Source organism: Papilio xuthus, unplaced genomic scaffold, assembly GCF_000836235.2.
Source record: "Papilio xuthus unplaced genomic scaffold, Pxut_1.1 DF824888.1, whole genome shotgun sequence".
NCBI lineage: Eukaryota > Metazoa > Arthropoda > Insecta > Lepidoptera > Papilionidae > Papilio > Papilio xuthus.
In genome coordinates this window covers 3,021,565-3,042,316 of record NW_013533761.1, presented here as the reverse complement: position 1 = coordinate 3,042,316, position 20,752 = coordinate 3,021,565, and the positions used below count along the sequence as shown (strand labels likewise).

The 20,752-nt window shown below is 32.9% G+C and overlaps 2 protein-coding genes across 2 annotated transcripts; both read left to right on the top strand.

The window, feature by feature from the left end:
- The first annotated feature begins 37 nt into the window (after positions 1-37).
- On the top strand, positions 38-1,550 carry LOC106127068 (uncharacterized). The gene is made up of 3 exons (XM_013325013.1): positions 38-441; positions 525-636; positions 1,267-1,550. Exons 1-3 carry the CDS (start codon positions 347-349, stop codon positions 1,459-1,461), a joined length of 402 nt encoding a protein of 133 aa, XP_013180467.1. The 5' UTR covers positions 38-346; the 3' UTR covers positions 1,462-1,550.
- A 1,296-nt stretch (positions 1,551-2,846) lies between these two features.
- LOC106127234 (macrophage mannose receptor 1) lies at positions 2,847-6,521 on the top strand. The gene is made up of 7 exons (XM_013325310.1): positions 2,847-2,961; positions 3,288-3,524; positions 4,093-4,278; positions 4,705-4,977; positions 5,276-5,470; positions 5,625-5,879; positions 6,168-6,521. Exons 1-7 carry the CDS (start codon positions 2,916-2,918, stop codon positions 6,350-6,352), a joined length of 1,377 nt encoding a protein of 458 aa, XP_013180764.1. The 5' UTR covers positions 2,847-2,915; the 3' UTR covers positions 6,353-6,521.
- Positions 6,522-20,752: the final 14,231 nt, after the last annotated feature.

The following is a 20,752-nucleotide window of genomic DNA, read 5'->3' as shown; positions in this document are numbered from 1 at the left end:
GTGCCGGTGACGGTGTTGGTGGATAAACGGCTTAACACATCGTTTGTCATAATCGGTTCAGTTGTTTACGCTACAGGAGGTCAAAATATATTTAACTTTCACATAAACTCATAAATAACATAAAATCATGTTAAAGCCAAACATACAAGAGACATATACAATACCCTCCTAAGTCAGTCGGGTAAAGTTTAAAAATTCAAACAGTTATATGAATTTATCATCATAAGCTTAGGGGTGACTAGGCCATAGTCAACAACGCTGGCTAAGCGCGGGTTGGTTGACTTCACAAATATATTTTGAATTTTCTCGCAGAAATGTGCAGGTTTGCATCGTGATATTAAAAAAAATGAAAAACAAAAGTGTACGATTATTTTCAGACTATTATAACCTTCAAGGCAAAGCGTTTTACTTTTACACCATCGAAGGGACTGGAATAATGCGGTAAGTGAAATAAGAGTAATAAATCGAAATTAGTTTAATTAATAATGATAAGGAATATATTAATATTTTATATTCAATTTCAGATTAGTATTGCGTGAACCCGTTGTATGGATTAACGTACAGTTTGGTACAAATAATAAAAATGGTACAAAAATACTTAACTTTTCAATAAACTACAACGTCCAGGAATTTGATGTAAGTTATAATGACACTTAACACATTAGTATAAAGTTCACTTTTAAAAACATGTAAATTTATATTATAAATTTGAAATTAATAATATTTATTTACATTTTTTACTAAAAGATGTATTTAAATACTAGCTGTTGCACGCGACTCCGTCCGCGCGGTATTAAAATAACTTAATTAGTAGCTTACATGTTCTTCTAGACTATGTTCTACATCTATGCTAGATTTCTGGAGATACCTTCAAACAAACATCCATCTATCAAACATTTGCATTTATAATGTTAGTAAGATTGTACTTCATCATCATCATCATCAGCTCACTATACGTCTCCACCGAGGGGCTCGGAGCCTACCCTAAGTTAAGGGTGAATAGGGCATAGTCAACCACGCTGGCCTAGTGCGGGTTAGTTGACTTCACACATATCTTTGAATTTCTTCTCAGATATGTCCAGGTTGCATCACGATGTTTTCCTTCACCGTAAGAACGTCGGATAAATGTACATATGTAAATCGGAAATCGAAAAACACATTGGTACATGGCGGGATTCGAACCCAGGACCTGTAGATTGCAAGTTAAGTAATAATAGATTGTACTTGGATTTTTACAATTCGATCGTAATTTCGTTATTCTTTTAGGTTTATTTGGAGAATATTTCTTGGCCGGTTAACGAAATTCTCGACAAAGCTGGAGATCAAATCCTTGCGGAACATAAACAAGTCATAGTCGAAGCTGTAAGGAATCACTTAGTTCCTTTAATAAATGAACACATCAAAAATATACCACCTTCAGAACTATTACAAATGATAAGACAGAAATTAATAACAAATTAGTACATTATATAATTTTATTTATTTAAGAAGACTGATGTGTTAATACTTTCCACAATATAAGTGTTTGAATTTTTATGTCGTATTTCTTAAATATACGAGTATTAAAAAAATAATATTAACCACTTCTTAGACGACATAATTTAATTAAAGAAAATTCTAATTTAATTATACTTTTTTATCTTTATTATATGTAAATCGTTTAAAGGATCATGTTTGGTATCTAGTTAAGGTGATACATCTCTTCACATAAATCACTTTTTGCTAATCAGCATTTGCTAGTTTTATTTCTTCTACATCTACCGAGAGATTCCTACCGTTGTCCTCTCTCAACCTCTACCTGGGCTGATACTGCTAATTCTACCGTTTACGCCGTACTCTTAAATATTTTTTATAAAAAGGATTTCGACAGTTTATCTATAGAGAAAAGTACTTTTATCGAACTTGAAATAACGTTTGCTCCGATTTTTCTCCCGGCTAATCTTTAAACAAACAGTTGGAAAATCTTTCATGAGAATTCAAGTTTCGTTAAAAAAGGCTTTGAGGAAGATCCAAATTTATTATATAGTAAATACCTAGTCCTATCTGTCTTTAGCCTAATTTTAAGTGTTGTGCATGCAACGAAAACATAATAAGTACAAAGTAACATAATAGTATGCTTGCCCACCAAGGACTTCAAGGAAATAAAAAATATCAACAGCAATGGTACGATTTTAGTTTATAAAACATTGCTGCTTCTTTTAGCCAGGCGCTTACGGAAAATTTAACAAAATTACAAGTAAAATTATTAACGTTGTAATGACAAAATACTCCGTCGAGGCCCTCAGAGCCTACCCAATTTAGGAGTGTCTTTTCGATGAGTACAATAATTGAGAAATTAAAACAGACTGATTGAAAATACAACCTTAACGCGGACGAAGTTCCTTATCATTAAAAAAACACATGCATTGTATATGATAAGTAGTTCAGCGGGTTATCTTATTGTTGTCGCTGTGTTTTCAAAGAGAATGTAAGGGAGGGGAATATAATATACAAATTTAGTTCTGGAGATACGATGTTGTTGGGATTTACCAACAGCCGTAAAATGTTTATGTATAGTTATTGACTAGCGGTTCCCCGCGATTTCGTCAGCTTGAAATAAAAATAAAAGCCTAAGTCCCGCATATATGATACCTTCCAGTCAAAATTGATTTAGCCACTTCGGAGATTATCTGAATTCAAAGCGGATTTGCAGACAGATAGACAGTAATTACAAAAAAATATTTTTCGTTATAAGTAACTCAAATACGATGTTTGCAAAATTAGTATAATACATAAAGACAGTTCAATGTTATTAATTGTATAGATGTCAGTTATCAAATGTCTATTTAAAGTGGGAAAATATGTTATGCACACAGTTGTGAATTATCATTCGTGTTCGAAACTCGCTAATTTATTGCAGTAAATGCTTTTTTAAAATGAAACGAAGTGTCTATTTGTTAATTTTCATGTTCGTGTCATGTTGTAAGTATAATTTTATAATAAAACAAATGAGATTCATTAATTTATTTGTCGATTTTAATATCAATAATTTAATTTTAATTTAAAGAGATTTAAGAATTTTTTTTAATATATCAAAATTAACAAATGGCTTTTGGTGAGCGAAAGCCAGTATCATTTAAAATACTTTTGGTTACAATTACAATACTTAGTATTAGTTAAATATTATTAATACTTCACACTGTATAAAAACTAGTTTATTTCTTAGATTTGCCAAAAAAAAGTATTTTAAAATTTTTAGTCTGTATTACATTCTGTTTAACAACGAAGAACTTTTAATATTTTTCTAGATGGACGAGACACTTTATCTTATACATATAATAATACTAAGTACAAAATATACTCACGGCATTTGCAATGGAGTGCTGCATTGGAATCATGCGCTTCAAAAGGATTGGAATTGTTCTATCCGAAAAATCAGAATGAATTAAATGTAGCTAAAAAGCTTATGAAGGAGATGGAATTGAAATACATCTTTGTTGGTATCACTTCTGAAAATTTTAATGGCGTATTTACGACAATTTACGGTAAAGACTTATTTTATTTTGTTTTAGTATGTTTTATTAATGTATTGATTTTTTTAAAGGACCAAGTGATCATGAGGGTCTGATTCTCAGTGTATTTCGCTTAATCACCAGTTTATAATAATATTGATATAGAGTTGGCCTAATCCTAAACACAAGAAATTGTCTGCTTTTGTTTAAATGTCATGTTTAATTACTACGAGGTATATACTGTTCGCTATTTGCCAGTTAATAGACTGCATCCGACTCTCAAATCTTTCTCTTTTACTTATTTAAATAATGTAACGGTCCACTATAGTAACACATGTACGATAGTGGACCATTCTTGGTCAGGTATCTAAGAGCTAAGGTGATATATCCTAACCTAACCTAAACCATTGCTCTACAACTTTGGAAAAGAAACATAGAACAATATTAGTCTTTTACTTATCATATGACGTTTGAATCACTCTTTGAAATTCACGGTTAATTTAACAATTGCAAACAGTACACCATAGATATTAGACAAATAGGGTAATAATTCAAGAAAACATGCTAATACTTGGAACTTAGCATTTTTAATATTTTGAAGGAAAAAATATGAGCGATGTTTACGGTAAGTGGGGCACAGGAGAGCCAAATAACGCAGGAGGACAAGAGGAGTGCGTGGTGCTAAGAGCTGATGGCACATACAATGACGACAATTGTTCACATGTATTTCCATATATTTGCAAAGAACATGAGTCACAATTCGATGTGGTTAACAGCGATATTAGTGGTATGTATCTCGTAATTAAATACTTAATTATTGGTAATATACTCTGCTCTACTTGACTCGACACTAGCTAGTTATAGTGTGGAAAGAGTACGTGTACACATATTTAGGGATAATTGCCAAGTCACCGCATCTTCATCGAGAAACTTACGGTTACGTAGCGTGATAGTTACATGGGCTCCATTATTTGCAAGTCTACGGCTAACTCGTGTGGAAAAAACAGCCCAAATCTCGGAAGAATCCCAATAACGTAGTGTGATACCGGTCCGTAACGTCAGTTTGCATGTTACTTCAACATGCCATCGTTATGGTGTCGCGACGCGGTCCACGATGTTATATCCTGACGATGTGGGGGGGGGGGGAATTATTTTGAAGAAGCACGTCCAATAGATCCTATACCTACGCCGATATTATATCAATTGTATGCAGTTCCAGCATCGAAATCGAAGGAAATATTTTTTAGAAACGATTACAAATATTTGAAACACAAAGATAGTTTCTATAAAGCACATCCAGTGCCAATGCAATGGGAAAGTGCGAGACGGAAATGTATTATGGAAGGTGCATCGCTTTTTTACCCTGAAGACGAGGACGAAGTTCACGAAGTGACTCGCTATCTGAACCAGACTCAGCCGTGGTTCCAATATATGTTTGTTGGTATATCTACGCGGTTAGCTAGTGGATTGTACATGACAGTCGATGGTAAGCATTTTATAGTGACCGTTGCAAAATAATCAAAATATTTAAGAGTTCTTTAAAGTCAGTCAAATAAGACAAAATTAATAATAGAGGCGATTTAAAAAAAATGTTCGGAACATGATTGTACATGGAACATGTAAAGCTTGATCTCGTAAGCTCAACGTGATTTATTGTACTTAGTCAGAAATGCGAAAAACCATTTTTTGGGACTGATGGCTAATTTAATATCAATTGAATTAGGTTTACGTAGATAATAAAACAAAAGGGAATCAATGCTACTATTTTTTTTTGTGTTTTCTAGGAGAACCTATCCGTAACGTGTTTAATGAGTGGTACAGGAAGGTACCGAGTGGTGCCAATGGAAGAAATAGTTGCGTCACATTGTCGCGCGAAGGTTTCTTGAATGACATCAAATGTTCCGAAGAGCGACCGTTCGTATGCAAAAAGAAAGCGTCCTCAATAGAGTGGAGCAAAGATTGTGACGTTCCTTACAAAGGTACAAAAATTTATCGTTATACTCATTCTTTAATAAAAAGCTAAGAAAAAGGACGACTATAATTAGAATAAGTAACTTAATTAAGAAAGTAAGATATACTTAATTGTACACTCATGGTGCTAATGTTTTAAAATCTAAGTTATTTTATTTGTAGATTACATATACAACGCTGATACGGGCAGTTGTTACAAATTTCATTTGCAACGATTGAACTGGAGGGAGGCGGTTGAAGCGTGCGACGACGAGCAAGCAAAATTAGCGATTATCAATACCGTGGAGGAAGCTAATTATCTCGTCAACATATCAAACAATACCCCTAAGGATATGGTGCGAGGGTGGTACTTGTGTCCCTATGTACATTTAGGATACAATTATGATGCTACTGAAAATGACTGGAGAACGATTACAGGTGATTTTTTTTTAAAGCAGTTTAAATTTGTACTGAGGCAGATTGTCTGAATTTGGTCTTGATATGCATAATGAAGTACAAGAACTTTGTGCGTCGATCCTAAGGATAATGATATAGATATATTGATTCTCATCATTCCGATTAACTTCGGTGTGTCGGCACAGAGCATATACTCTTCCATATGCCTCATAACTGAATTCACTCCTTTCCCACACATAACTTCTTTCAAATATATACTTTTCTCAGGACAGAGTAATAATGATAACATGTTAATGTTTACCTTCACAGGGGAATCCTTGCAGAAAGCGGGATACTCGGTATGGGATGACTATCAGGTTGACGGTGAAGGAGAGAGATGTGGCGCCATGCTCTACAACGGGCGTTTGAATGACGTCAACTGCGAAAACCTTAAATGTTTTTTCGTTTGCGAGATTGAGAAAGGCCATAATATGACTGCATATATAAGAAGATAAGCGACTGAAACTAAGTTGTGTAAATTAATAATAATTCTTGATTGGAATGTCAATAGATATAGTAAGATGTAACTTTGAGTACGCATCTCATAAATTAAGCAATCTGTGAACTTCATTTGGTATAAGCGTTTTATAAAACATTAAATATATTACGTAAGTAAAATATATATTTGTGTGTTTTTTGTTTAAACAATTTTACGATCAGACTGCGGAGAATCGTTCTTTCGAAGGGCCTATTATCACGATGTTCTTTTGTTTTTAACTTTGCGTTTCATGTTTTTATTTTTTTTTAACTTGAAAATGGAATTTAAAATACTGAAATATAAAATATTTAATTTAAATATTACTTCGTGCCAAAACACAATCGTATCGAAGGCTACGGTACAATGAATTCGTAAGTTATTCGTTTAAGATAAAAGGCCAGAGCTCATTATGACTAAATAAATGAGACTTTTGTTAGTTAATAAATATTAATGAAATACCAGGGTTGCAGAATTTTGTATAGAATTTTAAAGGTGACATACTTGACCGGTTTTGAAGAGCTTTTGTAGCGCCCGAGACAAGTATCGGTGGAGAACCAAATCAAGAGCTTTCTGGATGCATTTTTATCCACACTTGAGTTAGTCTACGTGGTTTAAAAATGTTAAAACCGGTAAATTTATTTTTCCTAATCAAAATTTTATCCTACCTAAAGCTATAAATAGCTGAAACCAAATTTAAACTTCCCAGATTAAAAAAAAATCTTAATTTAAATGTAAAATTATTTTTAGTGCAAGCAAAAAGTTAACGCAATTTTTTAGATTCTATAGGCAACAAACATTTGCTGGCGTACGCAGAACATCCTGTATTTTTAGTAACTATGTCAGACGTGTTTTCGTTTTACAGATTTTTTTTAAAAACATTTTTGATGTGTCGCGTTTCGGAACGTTTTTGTGATATAAAATGCATTCTAGACATGTAGGTCGGTTTTAAATGTTCAGTGAGATTCCACAGTACGGTTGCCAAAAAGCTGGACTTTATATCTGCAGGTGTTTATGACTGCGGATAGTATTTTTGTTGAATTTTCAGACATGTATAAGTTATACTTGAAAGTCAATATTTGAGCTTCTGACTGAGTGATAAAGTTTTAACTTCATCACGTAGTAAAAAGATGTTTTGAAGGAAAGCAAGAAGTAGAAGATTCAAAAGATACTATATTTTTAAATTTTGTGATATTCAACGCGATAATGAAAGCCTTACTTGTATGATATTATGAATCGTAAATTGTACTCAGCCTACATTAGCCTCATAAACAAGGAGACCTTTTTATTTGTACTTAGAGAAACAAATATTTATATGTTCTCGCCTTTCCCTAATGGAATTATGCAAAACAGTAAACAATATGTACGGGGAGAAAGCTTTTCGCAAATAAGAAAGCTTTTTATTATAGCCTTCTTGTTCACGAAGCTTCACCCGTAGCTTTTTTGTTTTCTGCTCATAAAATACTAATACGTAGATGTTTTTTTTTTAATTTTTGATTCCAAAATTAAGGTAAATGAATAATAAGCGAATCTTATTATCGGTGAAGGTTTTTTTGTTTTTAATATTACTGTTATCTAGCTGTAGCCCGCGAATCCGTCCGCGCGGAATTATTAATGTGTTCTTCCAGACTATGTTCTAAATCTATGCCAAATTTAAGCGAGATCCATGCAGCTATTTTGGAGATGCCTTCAAACAAACATTCGTATTTATAATATTAGAATTATTAAATTGAATTTCTTATTATATCGTAATATTACTTTTTACTATATGAAAAAGCTACTAATCATGTTATACTTTATACAAACTAGTTTTTTTTTAATTTTTCAATGTTGCTTAGTTTCTTTTTGACGAGGAATATTTTCGTACGTTTCTCAGTTTAGTTTTTATTCAAAACTCAAAAGCTTTGATCGTGGAACTGCATTGAGATGTATTGTTCGCATCTTGAATACTTTACGTCAAGTTGTGACCTACTTTGAATTTCTTTGTATTATTGTCGTTTATAATTTTTACGTGTAAAGTGCTTTATTTTTTAAGTTGTAATGTGTTTAGTGATATAAATCTTACCAATGTTATAAATGCTAAAGATTAGATGAATCATCATCATCATCATCAGCTCACTATACGTCCCCACTGAGGGGCTCGGAGCCTACCCTAAGTTAAGGGTGATTTGGCCATAGTCAACCACGCTGGTTGACTTCACATATATCTTTGAATTTAGATTAAATCTTTGAATTAGATGAATGCACGTTTATTATTAATTATGTACACAACATTCAAACGTCAGGCACTAAGTTTTTTTTTTAATTCGTGTGGACGATGTCGTAGGCATTAGCTAGTCAAACATAACAAAGGTTTAGTTATTGTTCTATTAACTATTCAGTCAAAACTGATTTAAACTGGTTAAATTTAATATAAAGCGACTATCCGTCCAAATTTGAGCAAAAACTCCTTAATTGGTTATCAAGTTACGAAACTGTAACTGGAATTTCGCACAGGCGTTGGCGTCAAAATTAATAATTACATAACTATGTTCCGTGAAAAGGAAGTTTTTGTTTTTAGTACCATTGTATAAATAACGGCATGAATGTGATGGAAACTAAGCGATCTGCGGGGCTAGGCAAAGTGCATTCGCTCGGAAGCGATTCCATAACGAACTTCAAAATTGTATAGAACTGACAATAACTTTAGATAAGTCACGTGACTGGCGCGCGTCAGTTCTATACTTTTTTTTTATACTAAAAGGTGGCAAACGAGCAATCGGCCACCCGAAATCGCTGAAATAGCGAAGTGACCGTTGCCCATAGACATACGCAATCGCATATGCGTTGCCTACCTTTAATCGACGGAGGAGAGGATGCACAGAAAGAAAATATTTTCCCTTCCCATGCATCCTGTCATCCGGAAAGTCCACTTCCACTTCCCATCCTTTCCTTCTAAGAAAAAGGGTGGGAAGGGAAAGAGGACTAAATTAGGCCTCCGGGACGCACACTCATCAGACTGTACGCGGAATTGCTTCCACTTGACGCCTGTCTTCTGTGTGGTCGTGGTATTTCACCGGGCGAGCCGGGCCGATTCGTACGAAGATGTTAAAGCGGGCTCTACCACTGTTAAACTTACTTTTGAAATTCGTTATGGAATCGCTTCGGAACGAATGCACTTTGTTCTAGCCCCGCTGATTTGTCATAGTTTGTGATTATAAATACTATAACAACATAAACATATAATAATGACTTGTAGCACAATTGAAACATTGGCTAATGGATAATTTTATAAATGGTGTTCATTTTTCCCCTTCGACTTATTGTTATATAAAATTTCCCCTTCATTAGTTATCTTGTAAAGTTTGAACTGTTGTTATAAGTTACTTTAAATAGTTAAAGTGCAGTGTAAAGCGACTTTATTGCATTGAGAGGTGCCGTCAATAAATAAAGACATCCATTATATGAGTAAACGTGGGGCACATCTGGCGCTGACGTATGATCCACTTGATCCGCCATTACTGCGAGTGCTTGCCGAACGTGCGCTGCCTTCTAATAAATTTCAAACGGCCTTTATTGCTTAACAAATTGTTCGTGTTTGTTATAAAAATACGCAACGCTGATTCGTTAACGTGACCTTGAAATATTCGATTGAAAAAAATAAACTAATAATTAATGAAAAAAATAAGAAACCTAGCCTTACTTAGTATTCTAGGGCAGAATATAAATGGAAATCGGTCGAGCCAGACGCATTGTATTTTGATTAAATCAACTTTCTATCACAGATGCTCGAATTGAGTGACTACAAAACGGATTAAATAACATTTAGTTCATTTTTAGGGTTCCGTACGTCATAGGAAAAAAACGGAACTCTCATAGGATCACATTGTTGTCCCTCCGTCCGTCTGTCAAGAAGGCGTGTTTTCTCAAAAAGGCGTGAAGGTATCAAGCTGGATTTTTTTATAGAACCGAAGCCTCACTGAATCTATAAATGCAATTTTTATACGCAAAAACACAACTTTCATATGAAAAAAGGCATATAATATACATCTCTTATAAATCCTACAACAAAGGACAGTAGAAGTTATATCGCCTCAGAGGATACAGATGTAATATGATTTCGTTGCGGAGTAAGTTATTCACAGCACACAAACGTCAGAGGTTGGCCGTATGATAAATTTTCTGCCGCTTTGTTGAGAATACTCATCTCCAGTTGAATTGTCGGCTTGTTAGCGTTGTTTAAGTTTGTTGAAAAAGTTATTTTTTAAACTGAACGGGATACCTTTATTATTTTGTATAAGCTAACGTTATTCCTTTCCATAGACAAACACATTTTATATTGTACCACCTGTAAATTCCAAATTTTATAATTACTTGTAAAAAATCTTTATACATATTATATTCTACTAGCTAACACGCGCGACTTCGTCCACACGGGAGCAAATATAAATTACAAATAACCTATGTGTTCTTCCAGACTATGTTCAATATGTTATTAAGAATAATAATGTAACAATTTAAATCGCGAATAATTAAATTAATTACATTGAATCCTTACAATTTCTCTGTAATTAAATGTACTACAATTCGATGTTTACAATGGTGACAAATGTTATTTGATCTGTCGTTATGCAAATTAGAACTTAACGCAGATTAACTGAGCGCGAGTGTACTGTTTAAAGTTAGAACGTGTTACTGTTTATTGTATAGAGCTTTGTGTTCACAACTGTACATGTAATCAAAAATAAGCATATAAGTAAAAAATACTATTTAAATATTAATATTTTGCTTATAATATTATAATGAAAATTTGATTGCTTGTTGTCTTGGATTGAATAGACTTCGTAACTACTAAACTAATTTGCAAAATTCTTCCACAATCGGGAACACTATCCTCGGGTGACATAGGCCATATATAATTCTATTTTTTTAATCCGCACAGCCAAAGTTGCGGGCAACTGCTAGATTGTAGAATACCAAAGGTTGAAATATACATAGAAACCGATGAAAATTTTTATGTAAAAAGGTGTAATTGAAACTTGAATTTCAATCGAACAAAAAGGAAACGAATCTAACTATAATTTTATACGAACTTTAAAAAAATAGTTTGAAACGTTAATTATATTAAAAGCAGACATAATTTACTGCACTACTCTTGCTTGCACAGGTTTTGCATTAGCCTTTTGCATACATCAGACTAATGGTACTCCGCCAGCGCTGTGGCGCAACGATTTTTCTTTAACTTAACAGAAATATAAGTACAAGTATCCACTTTTTTTAAACTTACTTTAAAGTAATTTTAGTATTCGTATCTATAGTTGAACTAAGTTTTTAATCCACAAGTCTGGAGGTTTAGACAAAGTGCATTCGCTTCGAAGCGATTCCATAACGAATTTCAAAAATATATGCAACTGACGCGAGACAATAATATATCCAATGGAAGTAATAATTCAAGGAATAATAGAAAATTCTAACTTACGGTAAACATAAAAACATACAGAGTGAATATTGTATAGATATAGTTGACCGTTGCCAACACCTGGCGTGATAAAGCGGACCTTTTTTGTCAAAGCTCGTGTGTCATTTTACACGACATTTGAGTCCGAAAACTGTTTCGCTACCGGCGTACGGTTTTACGATCGAAAAATATATATTTTTTATACTACAACCATTTCAGTATTTTATGTTCAACATATCTACGGTAATTCGATATGATTATATTATGTAAATACTATTGTGAAGGTAATACTACCTTTTACCGCGACCTCGTCTGCGTGAAATAAAAAAAAAGCTTGTTTAGCAGCCTATGTCCTTTTACAGACTATGTTTTTTCTGGGGGTTCCAATCATCCATCTAAATGTTCGCATTTATAATATTAGTAAGATAACCTCGTACGATAACATATGTAAAATAAAACAATATAACTAGATAATTACACCAAAATATACTTATATAAATAGAATGTTTTGGTTTAATTTGTCAATACAATACGACTTAGGGACGTTCAAGAAGCGAGCATACCATTTCCTTAAAGGCCGGCAACGCATCTGCAGTTTCTCTGGTGTTGTAGATGTCCATGGGTGTTGTTGATCACCTCGGTGTTCCCGCCGCTAGTTTGCCCCCTTCTCTTATAAAAAAAATACTTTCATTCGATGTAAACAAACAAAACACGATTCCATCGCTATAATACAGCCTAACTAAACTTACATTAGTATTTTTGTTTAACTATAATTGTAATTATTATGTCATTTAAAGCTACTGTGAAACAGGTGATAATAATAAGATCGTTTCAAGTTAAAACGATCTTCGCGAGCAGTTTGTTATCGAAACTGCTAAAAAACATTCATGATAGCAGATGTTTTCAATTGTAATGGCGATAAACTTAATTCTTTTATTATCTAAAAATACATTTATTTCTATATTTCCCTTAGGAAGTTATAATTTTATGATATTATTCTGAGATGCGAATTGTTTATTGTAGGAAAATACTGTATTGTCCCAAAACAAAGCCTTAAGGTTCTCAGAAAATGACAAATATTTCTCTACTCGTGTACATTGTGGAAATGCCCCGAATACCTAAACCGCTTAATGTTTGTATAATTCAAAGACCTTTCTAAAAGAAATAACCAAAAACATAACTTATAGATTATAGGTGACGTAATTTTTATGAAAGCCTAGTTGTCACCCGACACTCCGTCTTCACGGAATTAAAAAAAACTCAATTTTTTTTTCAAACACAAAAGCCTGTGTGTTCTTGCAAACTATTATATGAGCAACATCTGTGCCAAATTTCAGCGAGATCTGATGAGCTGCTCTTTGTAACAAACATCCATCCATTCATCAATTCGAACTTTCGTATTTATAATATTAGTATTATAATAAGTAAGATGCCTACATATCCGTACAACCTAGTAGATTATTATAAGAAAATGCTGATATTTCTTTTGTTTTAACAAAGTAACATGTGACAAAATTAATGAGAGAGAATTAATGATCATTACTGAATATTTATTAAGACAATGAAACTGATCGTATAAGAAATTTCTTGTCACAAAGTTATTCGCATTAGGAAAAGGAAATGTGACATAAATTACAGCTTACATGACTTTATTAAGAACTTACTGTCGCCCGTGACTCTGACCGCGCTGAATAAACAACATAAGTAGTAGCGTATCTGTTCATCCAGACTGTTCTACATCTATGGTAAATTTTAGCTAGATGCATGCACCTCCGGAAATAACCATCTAACAAACATCTATCCATACATCCAACAATTCGCATTTATAATATTGGTAAGAGGAATAGAGCTATAGCTTTTAAGAGATGTAACTGTTTTCTGCGCTAAATTTGACACAACACGTTTTAATTTTTTTTTTGGTAAACAAATAGTAGAACATGTATTTTGGAAGCTGGCTTCACATGTCCTGTGGAATAATATATAAAAAATATTTGAACAAAACGCGATAGTTTTATTGTGACGTGTGTTTTCCAGATTCGTTTTGAGTGTTTTATTTGTTTAAAATTTTTAAATAAAAAGTATATCTGCTTTATGTTGTGCATTTTAAAGTTTTTGGTGATACATTAGGTTGATTCCTTTGGCTCTTTAGCCTATAAAAAATAAACCTTTCCATTTATGAGTGAATTAGTAGCTATAAAAACGCCCTAATAGTCAATATGTCTTTTTTGGTCGACGTTCTCTCCGCCTTGGTGACATACTTTGTGCCTTTCAGCGCTACAAAATCTTCGTTTTAAAAGTTTTAGATAGGTATTCACGCTTAAGGAACATTGCAAAGAAAAAAATTCCTTACGGTTTATAATTATAAAAATTAATACAATTATCAATATAATCAAAGCAATAATAAAAATTCTGTATTCTACAGCCTAAGAGACAGCATATATAATATATTTATATTTTCGTTTTAAAATATCACAACTCTTTAGTCAAAAGATTAAAAACAGTCTTCACGACGAGGCTCTGTTAATTAAGCGAACACTAAAATATATTCTGCCCGTTGCTCTTTGTCTTCTTTTTTTTTTAATTTTCTCTGCGACTCATTTAGAATTTGTAACTCCTTATAACTTAAATCGAGCGTTTTGCAGCGAGTAATAATTCCAACGCTATTAATTTGATCGTGACTTTATTATGTGGTGATTTGTATAAGAACGTAAAATTATTATTATTATTTTTACAAGAAAAAGAATCTGATTTATACGAAAAAGAACCTCGTAGGTTTTTACACAATATTTTGTTTTCCATCAAATGACCGTTATAGTTTTTATGTCGATTTTTTGGGGAATGAAATAAAAACATTAAAAAAAAATCAAAGTACAGAACATTGTAATTCACCCCACGTTGGGCACGATCACGTTGTGTGCAAGGTTTATAAAAATAAATGGCCATTACGTGACAGCGAGTGATGTTAAACTTTGGCCGATAGATTATTACAATTTTGGTTCTTTTGCATATTTTTTTCATACAAAAACGTATAAATTATATAATAATATCAAGCAATACTTAGATTAGATTCAATTTTTACTCTAAAAACTCTTATCAAAGCAGTAACTTTCAATAAGTAACAGAAATACGTGCGTTGGTGGCTCAGTGGTCAAGGTCAATTTGACTTGCAATCTGCAGGTCCTGGGTTCGAATCCCGCCATGTACCAATATGTTTTTCGATTTGCAATTGTACATTTATCCGACGTTCTTACGGTGAAGGAAAACACCGTGATGCAACATGCACATATCTAAGAAGAAATTCAAAGATATGTGTGAAGTCAACCTACCCGCACTTGGCCAACGTGGTTGACTATGCCCTAATCACCCTTAACATAGGGTTGGCTCCGAGTGCCTAGGTGGGGACGTATAGTGAGCTAATGATGATGATGATGAACAGAAAACGGGCAAGCTTTTTGTTTTAATTTTTAATATTATGTTGTTAATTTTATTATCACAATTATTGAATTGTATTTGGTTCGTACGTACCATGGATTCGTAAAGCCCATAATCTTTCATCGTTTAGATGTAGATATAATAATATTATGTTTGAAATTTTGATTAAACTTGAACTTCGTATAACATACGGAAACAATCATCAAACATTTGTCAGTTACATATTAACGTTGTTCCCCATTTCATGTCAACATTGTAATAATTTCCATTAATTTTCGTACACAAGCGAACACGTTGCGTAATTCATGTAGACGTTTCGTAATAGAGCGTAGGATTTTGTTCTCTACCCACATCCAGGCGGTCCGATGAATAAATAACTATGGGTTTCTGAGGCCGAAATTTCCGTTTTAAACGTCATCTCTATTTTGTCAGACAATGACAGGGATGACGATATGTTTTATACAGTGATTTTAGTTTTGGAAACCCACGATTACTAGCTACAGTTATAATACTGTTTTCATATATTCACGTTAGAACTTGTCCTTCTACTCGATTGCGGCACGTGTTTAGTGTTAATATTTGGTGTATTAAAAATGTTACATACCGGCCATTCAGACGTTATTACAAAGATAAGTAGAACAGAATTAATTTTTTATTCGTATTTTTTTATTTATTGTTTTAAATGTATTCGAAATTTGCCAGACCAGTACGTCTCTATTATCTGAACAAAATTAAGTTTTATCTTTAGACGTCTCAGGAGTTACGGCCACTGATTCCGTCCTACTTATCTACGGATCTTTATATTTAAGATTCTTCAAGTTTTCTTATCCAGTACGGTACTAATGTTGAGATGATTTCTCTTTTATTGTATTTCTAACAGGAAACAAATAGAAAATATAAAGAGTTAAGTATATCAAGGAAGCATTGAGTGTGATTGAGTTAGCTTTATGGCTGAGAGCACATAAAACAGAATGTTGGCCAAGGACTTTCCACAAATAAAACCAGATGTTAACATATTAGTGACCACGATAAAAAAGCAATTCAGTTTAACGGGGACCGTCAAGATTTTATAGTTTTATCACTGATGTGTTCGCGTATTGGAAGTGTGAATAAAACATGACGATAATTTCAAATCACGCAAATGATTTCATAAGTGACCTATTATTGGCATAAAGACTCTTTGGTTTGAATACTTACTGGCCAGTTATACTTAAATAACTGGCCGGTGAGAGTTATTGTTTTTATTGTTTATGAAAACATTTTATTGTTATTATTCACTTCGACGTCACCTTAGGCGTTTATTCATCTTTAATTAGTTTTTTTTTTGGTTAATATCTGGACTTTTAATTTCTTTGGCATAGACAAAAATATATTTTTGATAAAGTCTTTTATAGTTAAATAGCTTGTTTTAGTAAAAATATCTTATTCGTAGTAAAATACTTGAGGAGCGGCAGTTTAATTTTGAAAACAAACCGCAGCTACCGCACGGATTCAGCGCGCATTTAAAGTAGGATCAGTAAGCTTGCTTACAATACTCTGAACTAGGTCCAGTATTACTTTTATGTAGAAAATATGTTAACATTGTTAAATATCAAAATGCTATACGTATACAAACAAAATTAGTACATTTATACAAAAGCACCTGGATGGTTGGCTTTACATAATGATACGATTTTCAAGAAGAAAGCGTGAATACCTCTCTCTAAAAGGCCAGCAACGCTTCTGCAGTTCCTCTGGTAATGTTGATGTTCATGGGCGTCGATGTTCAACCTCGGTGTTTCCGCCACTTTTTCTCTTACGAAATATTTATGAATAACTAGTTGTCGCCCGCGTCTCCGTCCGCGTGGTATTAAAAAAACTTAGTTCCCGGTGATTTTCATATAAATAGATTATGTAAGAGTAAGACTAAAATTTAACTTAATAATTTATTTCAATTTTAGCTTTTTAAATATTCGTTATTATTACTATTGAGGCATAACTTTTTAAACAAACAGGATTTTTATCACAGTTGGACCTTTTGAGCACGCAAAGAGTTTCTTTCCGTTTTTTCAAACTACGGTTTATTAAACTAGTACATTAATAAATAGCCAACAAGTGTTGTCAGATAGCTATATACGTGATTGGCTCGTACTCTACCAGGATTTACTGAAGTAGACCGTATTACTACGCAACGAGTATAGATCGACAATGAATACGAAATCGGTTTCCAATTTGTGTGAAATTTAATGGAAGCGAGAATTTGCGAACAATTCTCCTTGTAATGTGAGTTAATTTATTGTGATTTTCTCTTCAACTATATCCCTATAGGCTTAAGCCTATCATAAGTTGGGGGTGACTAGGCCTTAGTCTAGCAGCCAATCAGTTTATTAGGGTTCCGTACCTCATAGGAAAAAAACGGAACCCTAATAGGATCCCTTTGTTGACCGTCCGTCCGTCTGTCAAGACCTTTTTTTAAATACATTTCATAATTCAATACAGAGTGACGGTTGCTTATAGACATACGGTTTAAAAAGAAATTATTTCCTCAATAATAATTTGCGATTCATTTACCTAAAGCAATTAATGATATACGTAACATTTCTATGGAACAGAGACGCAGCGATCGTGGAGGGACTTGTGATAACAGGACTCCAGGCTTTTGTAACTAAAAATTTAAGAAACAAGGAATATTATTATATATTGTAAAAATCACTATTGGGAGCTGGGGTTTGTAAATGTCGTATGTTACAATTAAAAAAAAAGTGACATTTATTTCACGCGTATAGCTTTTTTTGTGACTTCTTTAATAAATATCTGCTTTAAATTTTATATTAAAACTACAATCAAGTCATAACCTGTATGTGATATGAGAAGAGCCAAATTAAATATTGTCGTATCTAAGTTTTACGATCCTCTATTATGAAATACTACGCAAAATGTAGGCACGTAGTCGAGTAAACATCTAACACACTTAGAAGAATATTTTAATAAACCGTATATCATTAAGTAAAGTAATCAAGTATTTAAGTAAGGAATTGATGCTATGAAAACTTATTTTGCTATAAGGTGTTCACGTATTATTTCAATTTTCATATTTGGTATAAAAATTGCCGTTTTAAGTGCACAGATTATAGATATGATTGCATATCTTACCGGGGGTTTCTGAGACCATTTTTTACTATAATTATCTCTGTTTTATCAAATGACAACAATTACAATGTGTTTTATACAGAGATTTTGTTCTCAGAAACTTACGGTTTTACATGTAATATTAATAATGTAAATTAGAAGAACGTTGAGTTACTTTATTATTTTCATTTATTCAACAAGGATTTCAATTAAAATTTAAGAAAAATTATTCACATTCATAATTTATAAATTAGGCTTTCGTGTTGATGTTATGAATTTTTCGTATACTTGCGAAGTATATTTACATAATACAGACCATCTTGAAACAACAATGAATAATGCAAAAAACAACAAACTCAAATATTACAAGAAAATGATAAAATATTTTTATTAAATAGATTATTTGTTGTTTTTCTCGATAAGTCTCTTATAACAAATTTGTTGTAATGGTTTGAAAATTGATCAGAAATTCCTGAGAAACTATTTCAATAACTAATTCATACAATTTTAATAATTATATGAGTTACAATCTTACTAATATCATAAATGCGAATGTTTATATGAAGGTATCTCCAGAACGGCTGCATAGATCTCGATGAAATTTAGCATTGATGTAGAGCATAATCTGGAAGAATACGTAGACTTCTAATTATTTTTTTTTAATTGTGCAAGGACGGAATCGCGGGAGGTAACCAGTGACACTTCCACTTTCCCTTCCCTCCCTTTTTCTCATAAGGAAAGGATGGGAAGTGGAAGTGGATTCTGGATGTGAGGATGCATGGAAGGGGAAAATGTTTTCATTCTGTGCATCCTCTCCTCCGTCGATTAAAGGTCGGCAACGCATATGCAATTGCGTATGTCTATGGGCAACGGTCACTTCGCTATTTCAGCGATTTCAGGTGGCCGCTCGCTCGTTTGCCACCTTATGATATATTAAAAAAAAGACAGTATATTTATTGCTTAAATACTTAAATTATTAGAGTATTAAGCATTTCAATAGAGAAATTCTTTTGATAAACATATAATCACATAACGAGGCTCATGAAAATATTCCGGCTTAGAAAATAATTTAATGAGTTCCTTAAAATTCAAATTTTAACTGAACTTGAGACTGTTGTTCTGAAATAATTAAGAAAGTCCTTGGAATTCTAAATTCAAAGACGCTTTTAGATTTGAGATTTAGTAGTTTTTTGCGGAGTTTTATGTCCAATTATCCACCAAGATTAAAACAAAAAGCAGTATATAATAAAAAATATCTCTAGGTACATCGCAAACATACATAAATATCAAACATGTTTAAAAATTCTCGGATATATCAAAATATATTTTGTTTCTTTTCAAAAAAATTCCATTTAAAAAAAATGTGTTTTATATCATTAAGTGTGGGTACGTTGATGCAAATATTTTTTTTAACAGCAAAGTCTTTTAATTAAGTCTCAGTCTGAAAGAGATTCTCTATTTCTTTGAGCTTTTAACGACGGAGGCTGGTCTCTTGTTTGAAGAAAAGATAAACATCATTGAGGGAAAGCAAACGTACGTTCCATAAACAAGTAGCAATTAATTAGTCCCTACACGAATTTTGTCTGTCCCTTTTAATTTAATTTCCTATCGGAGTCATTATGGACCTTTCTGAATTGGGATTGTGGCATCGAATGACCTAACACTCGTTCAAAATAGCACTGTATACTCAAAGTTGAATAAACGAGAGTCCAAGAGACCGCGGTATTTTTCTCTGTTATGGAGATCCTTTGCTCCGGATAATAACTCTCGCTTATTACTTAAAGTCTATGTCCCCGTAGTGGGGCAGAGGGCGTCTACAGTGCGCCGCCAGTTCGCTCTATCTTGGGCTCTGCGTTTGGTCTTGGGTCATGTCAGCCCAATTGCCTTCACGTCGGCAGCTACTGAGCGCCGCTAAGTTTGTTTAGGACTCGCTTCCATTAATATATTTTAATTTCTTTTATCCATTAGTTTATTCTTTTGACATATTTTTGCAAGTCAAATTGACGTGTTTACGCTATTGAGAGGTTTATAGTAGTAAGTTTTGAACGTAGCAATCTATAAGTTTTGTAGAGGGACGCAACATCCGTACATAAATCAACGGTCGACAAACCACAAACATTTTAAATCGAAAAAGTTATTTCAATAACCTAAGTCAACTTTGGAATTTAGATTACTAAATGTTATTCGCAACTGCGTTCGAGTAAAATAAAAAAAAAGTCATACATATACAGGGTGTCCCAAAAGGTTACGTACATAGGAAGGGGGATGGTAGGGGTGGTCACAAGGGTCACCAGAAAAATAAAATAAAAATTCCCCTCTGGGTATTAAAAAAAATAAATGGCATTTTTAAAAACTTAAAAATTTTACAACTTCTGGGGTAATTTTAATTTTCTTTAAAATCTT

What these genes read in the sequence shown, in the direction of transcription:
- LOC106127068 (XM_013325013.1), top strand. Translation starts at nt 347, where the DNA reads ATGAAAAACAAAAGTGTACGATTATTTTCAGACTATTATAACCTTCAA. An exon ending in GAAGGGACTGGAATAATGCG is followed by an intron (nt 442 to 524) that starts GTAAGTGAAATA and finishes ATTCAATTTCAG; the next exon opens with ATTAGTATTGCGTGAACCCG. An exon ending in ACAACGTCCAGGAATTTGAT is followed by an intron (nt 637 to 1,266) that starts GTAAGTTATAAT and finishes TTATTCTTTTAG; the next exon opens with GTTTATTTGGAGAATATTTC.
- LOC106127234 (XM_013325310.1), top strand. Translation starts at nt 2,916, where the DNA reads ATGAAACGAAGTGTCTATTTGTTAATTTTCATGTTCGTGTCATGTT. An exon ending in GGTTAACAGCGATATTAGTG is followed by an intron (nt 4,279 to 4,704) that starts GTATGTATCTCG and finishes AATTGTATGCAG; the next exon opens with TTCCAGCATCGAAATCGAAG. An exon ending in TTGTGACGTTCCTTACAAAG is followed by an intron (nt 5,471 to 5,624) that starts GTACAAAAATTT and finishes TTTTATTTGTAG; the next exon opens with ATTACATATACAACGCTGAT.